General features: G+C 44.5%; 1 protein-coding gene across 9 annotated transcripts in view; it reads right to left on the bottom strand.

Moving 5' to 3' along the window:
* Positions 1–1,744: 1,744 nt before the first annotated feature.
* tet3 (tet methylcytosine dioxygenase 3) overlaps positions 1,745–20,529 on the bottom strand; it is a 38,405-nt gene continuing 19,620 nt past the window's right edge. For all 9 annotated transcript variants that reach the window (XM_034594941.1, XM_034594942.1, XM_034594949.1 and 6 more), the window contains 9 exons: positions 16,592–19,541; positions 14,547–14,637; positions 12,507–12,600; positions 11,170–11,378; positions 10,326–10,476; positions 10,086–10,175; positions 9,712–9,849; positions 9,215–9,563; positions 1,745–8,443 (listed from right to left, as the gene is read on the bottom strand). In XM_034594941.1, the coding sequence (XP_034450832.1) occupies positions 6,675–8,443; positions 9,215–9,563; positions 9,712–9,849; positions 10,086–10,175; positions 10,326–10,476; positions 11,170–11,378; positions 12,507–12,600; positions 14,547–14,637; positions 16,592–19,541 (5,841 nt within the window). In that variant the 3' untranslated portion in view covers positions 1,745–6,674. The remainder of the gene's footprint in view (positions 8,444–9,214; positions 9,564–9,711; positions 9,850–10,085; positions 10,176–10,325; positions 10,477–11,169; positions 11,379–12,506; positions 12,601–14,546; positions 14,638–16,591; positions 19,542–20,529) is intronic.

Raw genomic sequence — 20,529 nt, 5'->3', positions numbered from 1 at the left:
CGCGGCGGTGAATGGCGCACATAACAGTTTTCACTAGGTAGTATATTCTCCCGCAGGCCAATGCGCCAACGGAGAATGGCCACACCGCGGCGGTGAATGGCGCACATAACAGTTTCCACTAGGTAGTATATTCTCCCGCAGGCCAATGCGCCAACGGAGAATGGCCACACCGCGGCGGTGAATGGCGCACATAACAGTTTTCACTAGGTAGTATATTCTCCCGCAGGCCAATGCGCCAACGGAGAATGGCCACACCGCGGCGGTGAATGGCGCACATATCAGTCTCACTAGGTAGTATATTCTCCCGCAGGCCAATGCGCCAACGGAGAATGGCCACACCGCGGCGGTGAATGGCGCACATATCAGTCTCACTAGGTAGTATATTCTCCCGCAGGCCAATGCGCCTACGGAGAATGGCCACGCCGCGGCGGTGAATGGCGCACATAACAGTTGTCACTAGGTAGTATATTCTCCCGCAGGCCAATGCGCCAACGGAGAATGGCCACGCCGCGGCGGCGAATGGCGCACATAACAGTTTTCACTAGGTAGTATATTCTCCCGCAGGCCAATGCGCCAACGGAGAATGGCCACACCGCGGCGGTGAATGGCGCACATAACAGTTTTCACTAGGTAGTATATTCTCCCGCAGGCCAATGCGCCAACGGAGAATGGCCACGCCGCGGCGGCGAATGGCGCACATAACAGTTTTCACTAGGTAGTATATTCTCCCGCAGGCCAATGCGCCAACGGAGAATGGCCACGCCGCGGCGGCGAATGGCACACACATAGCAGATACCGATCCAACCGTCAGGCTCCGAATTTGCACAGTTTTGGGGGGTTACAGTATTAGCTCATCACTCCCATCATTCCTGTGTATCATATGGGGGAGTGATTAAGTCGGAGCCTAGACGCCAAACACTAAACCTGTTCTACTGTTGAATAAACAAACATTCAAACGTGAGTTGTCTGACTGAAATGGAGCGACGCCGGCGAGCTAGTTCTGGCAGGCAACTCGAGCTGCACTGTTTCAATCGTGTGACACTCATCATGTGACATACATCATGTGACACACTTCATGTGACATACATCATGTGACATACTTCACTCGCCACTACCATCTACAGTACTCATCCACCTCATTAGGCGGTCTATTTAAGCAGAGGGAATTCCCATCCCTCTCTCTGCTTCCTAACTACTACGCAGTATCACAGACAATTGTCTCAGCCCCTCCACCACCCCAGCATCCACCTGTAGGCTCCGACGGGGGGTTACAGTATTAGCTCATCACTCCCATCATTCCTGTGTATCATATGGGGGAGTGATTAAGTCGGAGCCTAGACGCCAAACACTAAACCTGTTCTACTGTTGAATAAACAAACATTCAAACGTGAGTTGTCTGACTGAACTGGCAATACCTCTATCACTACAATCGTAATTTCTGCTTTGTCAGACTTTTTCTTTTGTATAAATACTTTAAACATTGACACACCTCGATTTATAGAAGACGCAGTCTTTTCTCATCAATGTTGTGCTGCTCTAAATGTTCATTGTCTTAAATGCGAATTGCCTTCACTCTTGATCTTCGTTCTTGCCTTCCTCCAGTCAAGCTAGCCTTTATTCCGACTGGTAGGTGAGCCATGTGTGACAGGAGGAAAATGGAGACGGAGTATTCACAGTAACTGGTGAGCACCCAAGCTGGAGCTCTCTATGCCTGCCTCTAATTAATAAATGGAGCCAAAACATGTTTTCACTTCAATGTTTTTATTTATCGCGCGACATAAAACAATATTGTGGGCTTTTTACCACATACACTATGTATTCACATAATACACCATACAGCTACAAAGAGAGAGAGACTGAACAAAAACACTTTTTTTACATACTGCATCCTTGACATGAAAAATAAAGAACCAAGAACAATCCCAAAACTCAAAAAGGAATGTAGCTGCCAGTTGTGTTGGTTCGTTGTCTTTTTTCGTTTTTTTTTCATTTTTTTGAATGGGCCAGGGTCAAAGTCTCTTTCTCAAATTTGGAGTGTTCCTTAAATTAGGGTCATACACAGTGAGATGCATATGTATGTCTATGTGTATGTGTGTGTGTGTGCGTGTGTGTGTGAAAGACAAAATATACAAGGTGTTAAGAGAAAGAGAGTGGTGGAGTAAAGGAAGTGCATGACTAGGGAGAAGAAGAGGGAGGCATTACACAATTGCTAGCCTTGTATTGTCCAAATATCTTAGCATTCAGTTAACATGAACATATACAACATACTCAAAAGATAATTTTAATAACCTTTGGTACTTGCGCTGTACCAAACATGAACCCCAGATAACAGTCTTCATATAATCTGATTCTATATCTCGTCCGAGTTTAAATGACTTCAAGTACAACGTGGAATGAATGTTGATAGAGAGTAGGATCAGCTGTTTGAGTCTCCCCCTGCCCTCAAAAAAGAGATGTACATTTGTAGCGTTGTAACAAAAGACTTTTCATAAAGTCAGCACCAGGGCAGCTTCCAATCCCGTGAAACTGCTTTAACCAAAAGTATAATCCTCTGGACATTCGAGGAGCTCAGAAAAATATTTGTGGTGATCATTTATATCCCTCAAATTTCTTAAAACACACACAGAATTTAAGGTGTAGCATCATAATAGCACCAACCCTTACAAGAACCACCCACCAAACTGGTGAGTCATTTAGAAATGTACAGTTATTAAGGTATGATGTATACCGTATCCTCAGCACCCTCGATTAGGTTAAGTGTGTATGTGTATATAATGTGGGCCATGCATCATGGGTAAAAAAGGAAAAGTGGGTCCAGTCTCTGCCCCTGCACCAATCACACTACTGTTAACCATAATGTGTGTGTGTTTTATAATTATCATCACAACCTAAACACTGTGTCCTCCACAGGGACGTCAAGTGCATACTTACTATTATGAGAACTAGATTAGATAATTATGACAGATACATCTAAACAAGCAGGGAGGCAGATATACCTGATAGTCTAACACAACTGACAAAGATTGTGGTTGTTTAATTACTCGCTAAAACATCGCCCACTGGTTCACTTTAGACTTGATCTGCAGCCACCAGTGTGACCCTAAACATCTGGAACATGTGGCTCCACTGGTTAAACAAGAGCAGGTCTACTGATATTACAGGAACAGTTCAACATTGTGGTTAAATACGCTTATTTACTTTCTTGCCGAGTGACTTGAGAACACTGAAGCTTTCACGTGTGTTGGCATAAAAAACTAAAACAGTTCCCTAGCACGCTATGTGATCCATACAAAAATCTAAGTGTGAAAACAATAGGTGTTTTTTTCCCCATTGTTTCTACACTTAATGCTAAGCTAAGCTAACCAGCTGCTGGCTCTAGCTTGACATTTATCATTCAGATGTGGAAGTGGCTTCAATATTCTCATTGTTCCCAAAATGTTGAACTACTCCTTTAAACAAATGACAGTGCAGATCAGGTTTGTGGCTACCTACTTAGATTTGTCCTTAGCTTACTGACCGTTGTTGTTGAGTTGTGGTATTTTTCAGGTTTAAATTAAAATCTGACATTATTATGACTTTATAATGAGAGTTTCTCTTCAGATATTATTTGTCGAGGTTTTGGTCAGACAACTGCAACATGGGGGGGATCATAAGTGAGTAAGTCAAGTGCAGTTCCATTCGATAAGTGGGCTAATGAGTTTTTAGAAAGTGACTGGTCTTTGTCGGTTACATGCTGACATGGGGAACAGTACTTAAGAAAGCAAAACAGCAGTGTTACGAAGCACACATTTACACACAACACATCGGGTCCAAGTGTTGTTTACTGTTGTTAAGGGCTGTCAGACACTTCAAAATACCCCCTTGTTATGTCATTGTTTAGTTACTATCCTCACCAGTTAAATAATCTTACCTAAATATTTTAATATTTACATTTTTTATCTCTCTCTTGAGAAACCCCCCCCCAAAAAAAACTAAGCTTCAAGTTGTGAATATTCGGCTCTTCTTTTTGTCTTTAAAATCAAGATTAAAAGTGCTTTTATAAATCTTTTCTTCTGTATGTACAATTTGTATTAGCTATATAAAAAAGATGAAAAAAAAACATCAAAGACAATCATTATCATCATCACCATGTAGTAATAAATAAAGAGTAAAAAAAAAAGAGGAGGTTAAAACGAGTGAGGAGATCTAGAGCACACAAAGGGACATATGCTTGATTCTCTGCCCTCAGTAGCAAGTTGGGATTGTGACCAGTGTCTCTACAGCGTGAGGTACAGAGCTGGAGACTGACCCCCACGGAGGGGTGACAGGGTCTTTCACAGATGGGCCTTGACCCCAACAACCACCCAGCATCCAGGAGTTAGTCTGTGTCAAGTTCTATTAGTCGCTCATGTTCATTGTAACTTCCATCATATGTTGAAAGTAAACCATGATACCTGCTTCATGGAGAGATTATAAAAATGAGGCATTCATGGGACTCTACTGGCTGTTGTCAATAGTCTCTCTCTTTGGTTCTTCTCTTTCACACACGCACACACAACACACACACACACACACACAAAGTGAGAGATTCATTGACTCAATGCAGTTGCATTTTATGCTAAATCCCAGAAGCACCACTAGTTTTGTAAGATCTCTCTTTGACTCTCAGTGCTGTAATTTTCTCTGTGAATGAGTTACCCAGAACGCATTGAAAAACTTTGCTTTCCCTGCTCTGTACAGTGTACTTTTGTGTGAGATCAAACCACTTTTCCATGATAAACTGCAAAAAAATCCCCTCAGAAGGAACCTTTTCTAAAGCCCAGTGACAGAGCTGCGAACACATGCTTTGATTGGTTGGCTCTGTGGTGAAAAGGTGCCTGCAGAAGGACACGCCTCGCTCTGCTCCAAGATGACAGCACCATGCAGAGGACGGAGTGGGCCCTTCACAGTAAATCAAGTGTAATAGGAGAGCACCAGAGTGTGTCTACGAGCACCGGAAAGCACTACTATCCCAACACTGTGTCCTTCTACTCTGACCCAGGATGGGCCTTCCAAAGCCATCTCTGTTCTTCATTCACATTTGTGCCACAATGGGGCAAAGTTTAGCGTTACCTCGAGCTGCTTTGGCAAAGCTCATCCATGATCAGCAAACAGGGTGTGAGATCCCCCTCTACTGGACATAGATGGTCAAAGCAGCAAGGCAAGACTACTGGCTTCTGAATGGATCTCAAGTGCTTGAAGGTTTGTTTGTACACACCACTTTGAAACGGCAGCCACTGCTGCCCTCTAGAGTTTACACTGGAAAGTGGTCAACCCCACTTGAATGTGATCGGAAGATCTAGAGTGCCACCTATTACATCTCTATATGATATTTGCTGATCTGGTTCAAACAGCATTTGAAAATAGTACCACTTATTTTAGCCTCTGTGGATTACCAGATGTTTTCCACATAGGAAAACAAAATATGAGTAAGATAAGTCATTATACTTTTCTTTGCATGGTAAATTTCCTGCACTTGTCAATAAATTAATCCCAATCACTCTGATACTCCACCTTGGTCCAAATAAAAATATTTACTTGCAAATACTATTTGAGCCAGATCTGAGCTTGAGCACCAGAACAAAATCAGCATCAAGTGCCATGAAGAGTAGTGGAATGAAAATCGAACAGAGCTGAAAGTTGAGCACCAATTGAAAGCTGGAGGGTGTAGAAGAGGAGGAGGAGGAGCACATCATCCAGGTACAAGGTAAGCAGCAATGTGGGGTTTAAGGGCTAATGGTTATCATTTTTAAATGGGGCTTTAAATTACCACCATTTGCATCAGAAAGATTGGATTATCTATCATTTATTATTATTTATGACTTCAGAGCGTGGGGTCACTGCTCTCAGATACACACTGAAACCAACCACTGTGGAAAATGTGGAGCATTCAGCAGGAAAACCAAATTTAGGAAATTTAGACCCACATTGATAATATTTCAATATTTTTTTATGGAGGCCTGAACTAGATTGTATGAAATGAAGGTTTCATATCTGTCAATAATAGAGATACATATCTACGGGAAGCCTGCTGTAAAGGCCTTACTATAAAGAGTGGTATGATTACTGTGATATTGATTTGCTGCCTTGCCCCGCAAATAATGGCTCCTCCTCTAAGCACAGCTGGAATATTGACAAGAACAAAGAAAATCAAATAGAAAATAGGGGACATGTTTTCCAAACATGGAAAAAAAATGTTTGAGTCCCACTGACTCAGACTGATTGGTTTGAAAAATATATATAAGCAAAAAATTATATCATTAATAACATTAATGAAAACATCAATAATAAAAAAAACAAGTCTTCATTATAATAATACCTGTAATAACAACATTGACAGTAACAATAGCAATCATAATAATATTGATAATAGCAATAATTAGAACCATTAAAATTCTACAAACAAGAGAAAGCAATGGAGTTCCTCTCCAGGGAAGAGAGAGAAAGAGCACCACAGGCAGTGTGTCTGAAGACGAAACCACTGCCTGACATGAGGTAAAAAACAATAAAAAGGTCCCCTCCTCCAAGAGGACTGCAGAGGGGGCAGGATTCAGAGATGCCAGACTGTTAGACGGGCGGAGAGACATTCATCCTGCTCATCACTGTCTCCAGCCCTTCACTGCACCACTCTGTAGTCAGTTTGTGTCTGTCTGACCTCAGACAAAGTGGCTGTAGGGCCCAGTGAGGCGGGTGAAGGCATAGGGAGACACAGTAACCATAGAGGTGGTGTGGAACGTGGGGGCTAACCTTGTCACTGGCCCTTCCCTCTTGTCTTTAGATTGTCCTGGTCCTGGACTCGCACCTGCCACTGTAGCCCCCCATTTGCGTTTCTTACCGAGGGCCTTGATGTCTTCCTGGGAGAGGCCAAGGAGAGCCGCTTCCTGCTGCCTCTGCAGTGCTCGCTCTGCCAGTATCTTCATTTTGGCCTCCCACAGAGCCAGGCCGTGCATGGGCTGGTTGAGGTTCTTGTGCTGGTAGAAGACCAGGGAGATGCGGGTGGGATGGGAGCGATCAGGCCTTCTGAGTGGTGTGGTGGCATGTAATTCCCGACGGGCACATTCAATCAAGATGGAGCCATGGGCTGGTGCAACAGCTACACCCCCAATATTGGGATCCAGGAAGTTGTGCTCGCTGTCCGACCACACCTCGTCCTCTTCCCGGCGCTTGATGCTCTCGATGTCATTCTCAGCTCGCCTGTAGTCCCAGTGGACCTGATCTGACTGCTGCAGGGCATCAGGGAAGAGACGGCCCTCAGGGGCAGGGGACGGAGTACTGCCTGCCACTGAACCTCCACAAGACTTCCAGGCCTTCTCCTGGAGCCCAAGGGGAGTGGAACATCGACTCTCCCCAGTCTTGGACCAGATTTTGTCAGGGTATGCTGCAGGATTGCTGTGCTTCAAACCAGGGCTATATGCAGCAGGGCTAGGCCAGTGTCTGGGGTTGCCAGGGTCTGGGGTACCTGGCTGTGGTGTAACTGAGCCTGAGTGAGAGGTGCCAGGCTGTGGTGTACCTGGGTAAGGGGTGCTTAGGTGTGGGGTGGAAGGACGTGCAGAGCCTTGGTATATGTTACCTGGGAGCGGAGTGCCAGGGTAAGGGGATGGAGATGGAGAGAGAGGTACCTGGTGTGTTGGTGATGGGGCAGGGGAGGCCATCATTGCATGTGAGCCTGGGTATGATGCCCACTGCTGGGGGAAAGGAGAGGACTGCCGCTGCTGTGAGTGCTGGTGAAACTGCTGCTTTTCCAGGTTCAGTGATGAGGCTTCAGAACTTTGTTTCTGGTTCAGATGGCTGTCCCAGTTTGTGGGAGCGATACTTCCATTAAGCTTGTGTCCTGGCCAAGCAGCATGCTGGATGATGTTGCTTGGTGTTTTAGCACCAGCCTGGCTTGGCACTGTGCCTTCATAGACTGGCACATCCATAGGCTCCTGTTTGATTACTGGAGTGCCCCTGTTGGAGTGCTCAGAGGAGACAGAGGAAGGACGGGACTGGTTGTAATCTGCAGGCTGGCCATAAGCGCTATGGTGTGGTTGGCAGGTTTGCTCCAGGTGGCCAGGGTAGGACTGGGCCAGTTTGGCCTGAAGGCTCTGAATATCAGGTTTCTGGTCTACTTGGACAGCCTTACCGCCTGCTTTGGGCAAAGAGCCATTTCGACCCTCGTAGGTTCTCAGCTTAGGGGGGAAAAGTGCATTAGGGGGGTAGTTGTAGTAGCCATAGTGCACTGCGGGCAGATTGGGTGGTGGATGGTAACCATTCACTGGATCAGGTGCAGAGGGCTGGCCATTTGGGGGGAGGCCTCCCCTTGCATAGTAGGCAGGGTGTGGATAAATGTTGTTGAATGGGTCTGCTGCCTGCACAGTGTATCCATCAATTGATCCGTTGAAGGGCTCCTTCTTGATGTTGGGCTTCATCTCTTGTTTTATAATTGCTGAATGACCAAAACAAATGAAAGGAAAATTACATACTAAACTTATTATCATCTTATTAAAGGCATTTTATCTTTTTATTTTCTGTATTCCTGCATTGGACATTTATTTTTTGATTAATTTTACACACTGATTACCGGTTAAGGTAAATGCATATCAGGCTGCCATACAAGGCCTCAAGTCAAACAACACAAGTCATTTTCAGACATAAAGTCTGTTCCCAATTCTCCGGACTTTACTTTGCTTTGCTTTTCACACATGCACAACACAACAGGACTGGACAGTAGCTTTCACAACAAAGCAAGAAATCCTCCGCATTATACAGGTGAGAGGTGGTGCAGCCCGGTACAGCAGGCAGAGGCAGGAAGTGACATATTAATTCTGCTGTGACTCTGTCGGCACAAACTCTCTTGACATGTTTGTGTCTTTTAAGTGTGTGTCATCGCCTTTTCACGAGAGATTTTTTTTTTTTTTTGTTACATTTTTTAAATTTTGCATCTGTTGTGTGTTAGAAGTGTCATCAACCCCCCCACCCCCCCTTGTGGTGATGTGTTCTCACATCGGATTCTCCTGACTTTCTACAGATTTTATAAGCCAGGAGCCAGATGGAGAGAGTCTGCAGATAATCTGGGGCCTCTCACTCTTACATCTCCATTTACACATGCACCTCCTCTGGAGAAAATACAGAGGATCTGCAGAGTTCAATGCATGTCTGAAAGCAGCTATAATTTCCCTTAAAGTGACACAAACAGAAACACAAAACAATAACCCACCTTTATTGCCTTGGGGTTGAGGTGCACTGCAGACCTCAGTCTTCACCACTGTTTTCTCTGGCATCTCCCCTGCCTGCTGCATTAGTTTACTTTTCTTCTTCTCCGTCGCAGCCTTCTTGGCCTCCAGTCGGCGCTGTCGGCAAGACTTGGCAGGTTCGGGCAATTTGCGTACTTCACGGCGGAAAGCCTGCAGCACCTGGAGTGCTCTTGTTTTCATCTTGAGGTTCTGGGCCTCCTCGTTGCCAAACTCATCAGTCCGGGAGATCTTGTAAAGAGGCAACACATGAAGCTGCTCGTCCTCAGGGATCTCCTGCACTGAACGGTTGTCCTCTTTAGTTAAAGTGCACACCTATCAGAGAGGGATATGGTGAAATGTAAACTGTGCCAAGCAACAGAGCATCCCTTTATTTAGCTTCACAGAAAAATAACATTGTGGCCGTTATTCACGTTAAATTAGCACCAAAACAAACACTTCAGATTATGGTGAGTGGTCTTACCACTGTGCAACCATTATGGAGATTGTGCTGGTCCTTATGAGCGTGGGCGCAGAAGTCCATGCAAGCAGTGACTCCAGAGAACGGTCGGCCATCCTTTAAGCCCAGCCTGCACTCTGGAGCTTTGGACTCTGTCTGACACTAAGGGAGAGGACAGCAACATGAGACAACATGTTAACAACTAAAGTTTTTTTCTCCATTCTCAAAGACAGCACTTAAGAGACCTCTTTGTAAGAAGCAGGAAGTGTTTAATGTGACAGCCGGTGTCTTGATAGTCTGATGTACAGAACGGTTTACTGTATGTGAAAAACATTAGAGGTTTAGTGGGTGGTGAAATTAGGTTATTATTGTGTTAAGATTGTGTCTGTACAACAAACCTGATTACTGTATGCCTGTGGGGCGAGCCGTTCGTACAAAGGAGCCACCTCAGTTGCCAGATCCTGAAAGTTATCCCTGAGTTTCTCCTCCTGCAAAAAAAAAAAAAAACTTGAAACACAGGTCAGAAGAAATCGCAAAACCAAAGAGCTTTAAAACTGTCCCGTTAAAATAACTGCATTAAAATGGTGACCAAACTCTGACATAAACAACTCCTTCATTGTTGTGGTTTTGATGAATACCTCTTCAGGGTGATCTCCTTGTAGCCTGAACTTGCGCGGCAGTTTGCTTCGAGCGTACTTGCAGCCATTAAAGTACATACTCCACGAGCAGCCAAAGGAGAAGGAAGCACCACAACTCTCGGTATCCTTGCCTTGACATGCACAGGTACGGCTGCAGGGGGAGACAGTGAGCATGCTCTCAGCTTAATGTATAAATGATGTGAACCCCATGTATGCGTGTACATCATGCGTGTACACTACATGTCAACTGAGCTGAATAAGACATGAAAGTGGCAATGAGAAAATTTGGGTAACATTTAATTTGGAGCACTAATGTTACACCACATTATCGTGGTCTCCTGCAAGTGCAATGGAACAGATATACATTTTATCTTGAACTTATAATACACACATTTAAGGTCATGAATTAGCGAGTCAATAGGCTAATAGCATTTAAGGTACATGTGCAAATATCTGGTGAGGAAGATACATAGTTAAGATGTTTTGCAAACACCTTGTGTTTTGATTTCGGGTGATTTTATCTTCATGTCTGGAGAACTTTAACTTCTCCATATCACAAACATCTATACACATCTCACAGGATAATGTGCATAAACCCAACCACATAGAAAACTTAATGATATGGGTCTTCCTCTAACTCCTGATAAAATGACCTGAGGTAAAATAGTTAATGTTACAAAATTAACTCTTCACTTTAAGTTCCTCCATGACCAAAACACCAGGCATACATGCAGCAAAAGTACAGTAATACAATATAATGCTGACATGCAGACACCATTTGTTTGAACATTCACAAACATGTTGTTTAGAAAACCAGTGTCAAAGAGTACCCATCAATACTCACTCATCATTCAGGCCACAGCGTCGGCTGGTGGGGTTGCCGTATTTGGTGAGGCTGTCGCTGAGCTCACGGTACAGCTTGTCAGCCAGCATCTTCGGGACACCTTCCCAGGCCATAATGAGGATGATGATGACAGCGTTGGCACAGTGGTGGCCTGCACGCTCACGCACCAGGCAGAGCAGCTTCTCAGTCTCACTGCCACGGCGGATGACCTGACAGGAAACAGAGCTTATCATTATTCTTGCTTTTACTTACACAGGGGAGTTAGATAAGCATCCTGAATCATCAGAAACACCTCAATTTATGCTCAATAGTTCAACACTCTGATTTGAATGCACACTGTCATTCTCACAACTAAAATGAAATGACAGTTAAGCACCTTTAGATGTAATGCACATATACACACTTTTGAAATACTGTGCCAAATACAATGTAGTTGATGCTTACACTGCAATTTGGAATTATATATGATGCATGTATAGAAATATGCATTACTTTACTGAGAAGAAACAATTCTACTTATGATGCTGTAGGTTAAATTAGCTGCAAAGTCAATTCACATTACACATACTAGAATATGTTATTACATTTACTCTGATGGAATAAAGGATATAAATATCCTACCTCACATACCTCACTATATTCCCTGTCTCTCTCTGTCTCAAACACACACACACACACACTTGTCTCTCAATACTTGTGAGGACACATTATTGACATAATGCATTCCTTAGCACCTTACCCTAACCTTATCGATCACAATTAAGTGCCTAACCCTAACCTAAATCTAATTCTAACCCTAAACCTAAAAACAAGTCTTAACCCTTAAACAAGCCAAAATGTCCTCACAATTATGTTTTTGAACCAAAATTGGTCCTAAAAACTATACAAAGAAAAGTACACACACACACACACACACACACACACACACACACACACACACACAGACACACACACACACACACACACACACACACACACACACACACACACACACACACACACACACACAGCCTCACTCAGTAGTTAGGAATAAAGTCATAAAGTCATTAGCAGGAAGTGTCAGGGGTGACAGGAAGGGTGAGCAGGCAGTTGTTACAGAGAGAGACCTCCTACTGATTTACTCACTGTTAGTAAACTTGGCTGTGTGTCTCCCCACATATTCAGTACAAGTACACACACACATACGTCCCCCTGCACATCAATCTGCTGTTAATTGGCTGTCTTCGTTGTTCTCTCTCTTACTTTAACACAATGCACCATTCTTTCATCATGTCCGTCATTCGATGAAGGCTTTTTCAAACTTCATCACCTGACAGTGGTGATAAGATACAACTTACCCACTTCGCGATTGGACATCCTCGTGAACTCTTTCCCTCTCTGCCTGTGTACACCACCTTCTCAATCCGGACGGCATCCCCTTTCTCTCCATACCTACACAGGAGATGACAAAAGTTATAGTTGTTTTAATGTTCATGCATTTCATCACTTGGTGTTTGGAGCCAGAATGGCTCATGCCTGACTTCAGGGATGTGACACTACATTTAAACGCACTCTCAAGTCTTTTCTGTGTGTCAGGTCCTGAAGAGCCAGGCTGAGTTCACATTGGAGTCTGATACTGGCCACATATTAAACGATAATGTGAGCAGCTAAATAAAAACATTGGATCTCGAAAAACATCAAAATTGAGCACTAAGGCTTGCAATGTGAACGTAGTTTAAGATTAACAAAGACAGGCCAAGCTCAGCAGTTCTGGCAGGAGAGGAGTGTTCATAAGACTCTGCTGAGTTTCACACAGGAGTGTCAGTGTAAACCAGAACCCACTAGCCTCTACACAATGTCAGCCACAGGGATCCTATTGGACAGATTTCTCTGCTGGGGTTTATGTCCAAATATTCACACATCATGTTGTTTTGTGTATTCGCTCTGTGTGTTTGTGTGTATGGGTGTTGGGAGTGCTCGGACAGCCAGACCACATTTCCACCCCAACTTTCGTCAAAGTGTGGAGGTGTATAGTAGTGGGGAGGGGTCATAGGTTGCATTGGGGGTGGGGGTGGACCATCAGAACCTGTCAGATGCCATATCAGGTCACCTCACCGCCTGATACCTGCCATTGTGAAAACTTCAGCCCTGAACGGATTTGGCATGACAGTGAACACAAGGGGCTCCTGCTGAATAGGAATCACTCTGAGGGGGGTGAGAAAGTGGGAGGTGGAGTAGGCTCTAGCACCACAGGGGTGGCCTGCTAGGGTCAGGGGTGGGTCAAAGGTCAGCTGGGGACTATGGGGTCTTAACATCTTACACCATCTCTCAAACAGAAAGTGGTCTCTGGTCCAACGTCCCCACTCAACCTGTTCTCTCCCGGGACTAATGACTCATTGGTCTTATTCAGTGAATAACAACCAAACATGTGCCTCAGTGAAATGTACAATGTACTATGTTCAGTTTCTGTAAATAGGAGGAATGACTCAATGAGGCATCCAGTTATAGAAGGTTACGACACTGATTGTTTAAGTATCATGTGGTTGCAAATAACAGACACCATAAAACATCATCAGATTGTCTTAACTAATCCTAAACCTTAAAAACATTTCATCATGTTCGACCAGTTTTTGTGAAATAATCCGACAGCATTTCATCCCAGAGGCTGTAACTGCACTTTGGTTATTAAAAGCACCAGCAGGGGATCTTTCTGCTGTTGCGCCCTAAATTGAATAAATAGTAATCCTGTTTTTTTTATAACAATGTCTGATTGATGCACTTTAGGCATTGGATTATTGGATTAGTTTGGTGAGGCTGTCTTGTTAATACTATATATGAGACATGGATTAGATGTCCTGTTGACTAATACTGAACGTCATTGCTTCTTGTATATTTACCATCAATTTGATTTGAGATTGCTCTCTTTGAAGTTATATTTATATCATTTACATACATAAAAAAAATATATCAGAAGTTTTATCCTCAATTAATAGTAAAGCGATATTATAAAATACAACTGAAGAAGATCCTAGTGCACAAAAACACAGCGAATAATATCATGATGATATCATATCATATTTTCTACTACAGTTTACTTTCTCTCCACTTCTGTCCCTTCCTTCTGACTTCCTCTCCCACCGTCTTTCTCTGTTTCTCTCTCTGTGATTGGATCTCTATCCTTCCTCCTCCCTCTGATATGCTGATGATGGTGTTACTCCTACTGGATTCTGGGTCACAGATTCCCTGAGGACAAAATGTGAGGAGGAGGGAAGGTCGAGGGAGAGGAGGAGGAGACATGGAAAGCAAGAACATGTAGGAGGGAGAGGAGAGGAGAGGAGAGGAGAGGAGAGGAGAGGAGAAGAGAAGAGAAGAGGAGAGGAGAGGAGAGGAGAGATCACCTGGTCTCCATCAGAATTCGGATGGATGCAACAGTAGGTCCAGATCCCAGGTGATTGTAGTAGGGTCCTTCGTCTTTCTCCTGGATTTGTTCTGGAAAAACACACAGTGAGGACGTTAGATTGGTATTGACATAATCCTAATAATGGTTTATTACATATCATAAATATTTTGTGACAGACACTTGAGTTTAACTAAATATAACTATTATTTAGTCTGGTTGTCTATTACTATGAGTTAGGGAGCAAGAAAACATTTGACTGTCTTTACTAGCATGTGGTTAGTTGGTGTATTTAATTTCATCTACATTTCATCATCATTTTTCCTAAAATCTCTGCTCAATTTGCAAAAAAAAAAAAAAAAGGGTTAAATGACAATACACTTCTTTTCAATACATTGTGCTATACTTGGGTTAAATCATTTTTGTCAATACTATCATCAACACCAAAAAAACGTTTCTGTAGTGGATATTAGTTAGACTTTATGAATAATTTTTTGACATTTCATTGATCAAATAAATGTCAACAATTAGGGGTTAATTTATGTCTCACTCAAGCTGCAAACATTTACCTGTAAATCTATCTAACTCAGCAAAGAAGTGAAGGGTCTGTGCATGTTATTATATAGTTTCCGTTGTACAAGTTTAAAGATACATCTCATGTGTTTTGGTATATTTTTTAAACATTGAGAAGCGTTAGAATGTCCGACTGATTGAAACATCTAGTTCCCACAAGCACATGAACACCCCCCCATGCACAGACAGTGGGCTGTGACTGCAGGGTGTGGTGCATGAGTGGAGACACTTTGCAAAGCAGAAGAGTTTTGAGGTAGTCATGACTGACTCAGTGTATGTGAGTGTTAATGGGACTGAGGGTGTGTCTGAGTGCACATTGTGTGTGCACTTGTGTTTGTGTTGTGTATGAGTGTGTGTATGTGTGTGTGTGTGTGTGTGTGTGTAAGTGTGTCTGACCACCGTCCTACACACGCCTGTATTTTTCAAACCAGGCCATGTGACTTCAGTGCTAATCTGTGTGTGTAACACAGAGCAGCAGTGTGTGACCTACATTAACTTTAAGTAGATAATCATTTAGACTTTATTGGACTTTGCATTGCCTATACTATCTCTATCATAACAGCTTCGTGTTTTAAACCAGATCTGTTTAACAAATAATGTGCTCCTCTTGCTTCTCTAAATGTAAATGTTTACAACACTGTCAGCCGACTGTCTGAAATATGGACATACATTACACACATGTGTTGTGTATGTCTGGCTCAAAGACAACTTGAGGTCAGATTTCCCTGTTAGTGCAGGGAGACACCAGGGTGTGGCTCAGGGAAGGAAGTGGAGGAGTGATACAACATTTTTGTGAGGAAATTGTGTCTGTTGTGTACATCATGGTTGTATATTGTATCTGTGTGTGTTGGAGGCAGTCAAATGTGGTGTTGTGCTACCATGAGTAGACATGGTAATGTGGGAACACCCTAACTGTTGTAAATAAATAACCTGAGCAGGCTTCTGCCCAAACTACAGGGCTGAAATCCACTTCTGTGTGGCTTTGGGTCTGGAATGACTGCTATTGTTTTCTTCTGCTGCCTTTATTGTCTCGCCATCACAGTATGGATGGTTGCAGCCAGACAACCCACCAACACACACATTCTTAGACACACTCAACAAGCATCTATAGAGAAGCTGGAGGGGGAGGTGTGACCAACAAAAACTAATAGCTGACCGGTGTAGATTAAGTAGTAAAGCATTGGCAGTGATTGTATTATTAATGTTTAGCTCAATAGCAAAATATTCAACTTGCAAGTTCAGAATGTTTTCCCACAAATGTATTCATGCATGCAAACTGGCAACCTTTATTATCCGACACTAGTCAGATTAACATTCTTGAATGTCGCTCTACTCAGAGATGAATGGGTGATGTTTGTGTGAACATTAATGAATGTGGATCTCAAAAAGGGGCTAATGCAGTTTGTGGACTGACAGACACCTAATTCTCCTGCATACACACAAGCACTGACAGGCACTAACACACTGACTTACCCACACAGGTACAGAGGGGAAACTCTGACTGTAGATCCTTGGAGGGAGTATCCAGCAAGCTCTTGGTGGGGCTCTCCAGGTAACGCAGAGGAGACTCGAGGAAGCCTCTGAGAGATGGAGAAGAAGGCAGACTGTCCTTCGTGGGAGTGTCCTCCTCAGAATAGCATGTGGTGGACAGTACTGTTATATCACCCGAGGTTTCAATCTTCATGCGTTTAGGCAGCGGGGAACAAGGAATGCTGAACTTATCCTCTATCACACTGGGTTGCTGCTGCTTGTCCAGCATTGCCTCATGATGCAGAGGGACATGGAGGGGCCCCTCATGCTTCTCCTTCACAGGGGTCTCTGTGGAAGCCTGGGTCATGGCTGATTCACTTTGGGTCCCTGACTCATCCTTGTGAGCTTCCATCTCCTTATCAGTTGGATGAGGTGTGGAACTAGCTTGAGTGGTGAGAACTGAGGGAGCTGACTGGGACGTGGATGATGATGTGGGACTGAGGTCCCGAGGACTGGTCTGGGACTGATTCCCCAGCTGCGGTGCTGTAGCAATTTCCTCCATTGACTGACCAGCATCTGGGGCGTCCCCAAATTCAGCCTCAAACTGGCGAATCAGTTCTTCGTACTTAGGGTCTATGTTGATAAGACTCGGTAATTGTGAGGTGCTGGATGGAGACATGGAGGTCAGAGGTGTGGTGGTGCTGGTGTTACTGGGGGCCAGGGTGCCTATTCCTTCTGACTTAGCATGGGCTGCAGGAGCCATAGGTGGGGGCAGAGGGCCCATATGGGCTGGAGTGTTTTCTGACAAAGCAGAAACGGTGAAAGAGGGAGTCATTGAGGAGTTGGACATGGATACCTGAGATTGGGCTGGGGCAGGGAGGCCTGCAGCAGCAGCCTGAGTGGAGTTACTATGGAGGTGCAGAGGAGGGAAACAACCTGCTTGCAGGCTGGTCAGGGCCGGGGCTCTGTCCATCATGAGGACTGGTGGTTTTTGTACGCTGATCTGAGTCTGAGGCAGGAACGTTGGCATGGAAGCTTTCTGCTTGGTCTTCTTGATGATTATCTGTTTGGGTTTGGGCAAGGGAGAGCTTGCAAGCATCCCACTTATACCTTTTAAGACAGGAGACCCCTGGACACTCTTTTTCTTCCTGGGTTCTTTAGGTTCCTGCTTGATAGCCAGATGTGGCAAACCTTCTGCCTCCATCTGTGGCCACCATTTTTTCAAGCTTTGGCAAGCCAAAGGCGCAGATGGGCCTGGTGCTCCAAAGCCAGGGGAGTGGTTAGAGAAGAGGTTCCTCTTGTAGTGAAGGTGCTGTTGTAGAGCTGCCTGAGTGGAGTGGCTGATGACTGCTTGGCCAGGTGACAAGTGAGTGCCAGGGTAGTGCTGACCCTGCTGCTGACCATTAGCCATGCCATAATGTCCCATGGAGGCAGCATGATGAGAGTGCTCACCAGAGTCTTGCTCTTGCTTTAACCTGGACAGTGCTGGGTTATCCTGGGACTGGATACCTCCATTCTGGTTCAAGCTGAGCTGCTGTGTGACTGGAAGCTTGAAAGGAGCATTGCTGAACTTGCCACTGGTGTCACCAAGCAGCTGTTTGAGCTCTGACATAGGGTCTGAGCTACTGTGAGGTGCAGCAGCAAAGTGAGACTTGGGCTCAGACTTAATACACATCCATGAATCCCTCTGTTCAGAGCCTCTGCCTGGGCCCTTCTGCCATTGTTGGGGACTGTGGCTGAAGCCTTGAGGTTTTCCCTGACCTGGGAAGGGAGAGGTAGAGGAGGGGAGAGGGGAAGCATGAGGTGGCTGGCCCTGGGACTGGGGCCTGTGGTGCTCACAGGACACTGGAGCCTGCTGGCTGGTGTGTATTCCTGGGGGGACGGACTGACAGCGTGAAGATGCTGAGTGGGTGCCAGGAGAGTGTAGAATCAAGCTAGAGCCATTGGGTGGCTGGGATGGGAGATTCTGGGTATGTTGGTGGTGATGAAGGTTACTGTTGTAAGGGCTTTGACCAGGAGAGCCAACAGCGTGTGGATTGGTACCAGATAACTGGGTCAGGGCTTCAATGGCAATAGCTGTCTGAAGATTGATGTTCTTTGCCTTGGCTAGGGAGAGCACCTGGGGGGAGCAAGGAATTGGGGGTTTGGAGCAGGGCACTTGGTCTGGGTATGGGCCTTGAGATCCCTGTAGCTGCTGAGAGTATGAAGTAGAAAGATGGTGGCCACCATTCACCTGGGTGTAGGGATGAGGTTGATGCTGCAAACGGGGTTGTTGTAGATGACGGTCTAAGTGCGGGGGAGCATCAGTGGTCTTGGGGGAACCTTGGTCCTCGCTGGTTGCCAACTTAATCTTCTTCTCCAGCCACTCAAGGTAGTCTGGACAGTCAGGCCCATCACAGTTGCAGTTAGGGGGCTTGTGTCCGTGTTTGGCTTGGCTCAGTGCTGTCTGTAGGGTGTTCAGCTCTTCTGGAGTTTGACGCCTTCCCTCAGGAGCACCTGCAGAGATTCTGGCCTGAGCCCCCTCAGCACCCATCTCCTGGGTGAACCTTTCATATAACTGGGCTGTGTTAGGCTGCGCAAGAAGGCAGGAAGAGGAAGAAGAGGGAGGCAAGGAGCCAGCAATAGCGGAAAAAGCCACCAGATTGTGGGCATCCTCCATGTTTGCATGGTGCACAGGCTCACCAGGGGTTGAACCACTGCTGCTGTTCCAACATGGCTCTTTTTGTTGGGTGTCACTAACTTTGCCATGTCCTGCCACCCAGCACTTTCTCGGAGGCATGCTTTCTGCCCTCTGCTGCTCTGTTTCCATAGATTCTTCATCATCAGTACAGTAGCGATTCACTCCATTGGCCAGTTCCAGGTTCAGCGCGCCTTCCTGGAGGCGGTCATGTGACCCAATTTCCATTTGGCCGCCACTTCTGGGGCCATCCACTGAAGTGACTTCACGAACAGTCTGAAAGACAGATATGAAACTAGGTTAGTCAGGTTATAAGAATCCAATAAATCCAGGACTGATATGCAAAAAACATACATTGGACATAATCACCCACTGTCACCACGTGTAAATAACAATAACTGTAAATGTATATTTCCCTTTTCACAGCTCTCCCCTCTGACGCATACATAACATACAGTACTGCAGGGTCAGGTCAGTAGGGCTATGGTTTCAGTGGATTGATTTCACAACAAACTTGTTTTGTCACAGCTCGTCACAGGTCATGTGACACATTTTCACTGCTGTATATGAAGACACACTACTATCAGTTGGACTATGCAAAGCAGACAGATGGTGTTGAGAGACTGTGTGTGGTACAGGTGGTGGAGTGGTGAGGGAAAAAGAATGCAATAAACAAACAGGCAAAAGTTGAATCACAGGAAAAAATATTTTTCAGCTCTCAGGACTGGACTAAGAAATATTTGTGTGGAAGTGCAGAAACTACTTGAAATACATTGTTATGGTGTCATATCTTGAAGTAATGCACACATTACACAAACAGTTGTAACTGCACATCCTGAAATCCCCTAGAAATACACCAGTTTCAAGATGAGTGGAGAGATGTTGTTGAAGAACAAAAATCAAAGGACAGACAGAAAGACAGCCAGGCAGACAGTAATTTATGGATTTATTAGGGGAGTTATTGATGATTTTTTGGTGTTATTTAGATTCTTAGTATAAAAATGCAATGAAACACCAATTAAGAAATTACAACACACACAATTTTTCTAATTCCAAGAACTGTTGATTATCATAATCTACAAAAAAATGTGTTCCTGGGTAAAAGAAGTACTATGTTAGAAAGTGAAACCATTTAAACTGTTTACATGTTCGAGATCTTCTTTAAAAAGAGAAATATACTGTATCGGACTACAACACCTATGCTCATACAAATTACTTTCATCAGCCAAAACTAGGTATTGATTAAGTTGTGGTCTTTGCGGAA

Source organism: Hippoglossus hippoglossus, chromosome 9 (assembly GCF_009819705.1).
Source record: "Hippoglossus hippoglossus isolate fHipHip1 chromosome 9, fHipHip1.pri, whole genome shotgun sequence".
NCBI lineage: Eukaryota > Metazoa > Chordata > Actinopteri > Pleuronectiformes > Pleuronectidae > Hippoglossus > Hippoglossus hippoglossus.
Note: the sequence above shows the minus strand (reverse complement) of the source record. Positions and strands in the feature narration are given on the sequence as shown.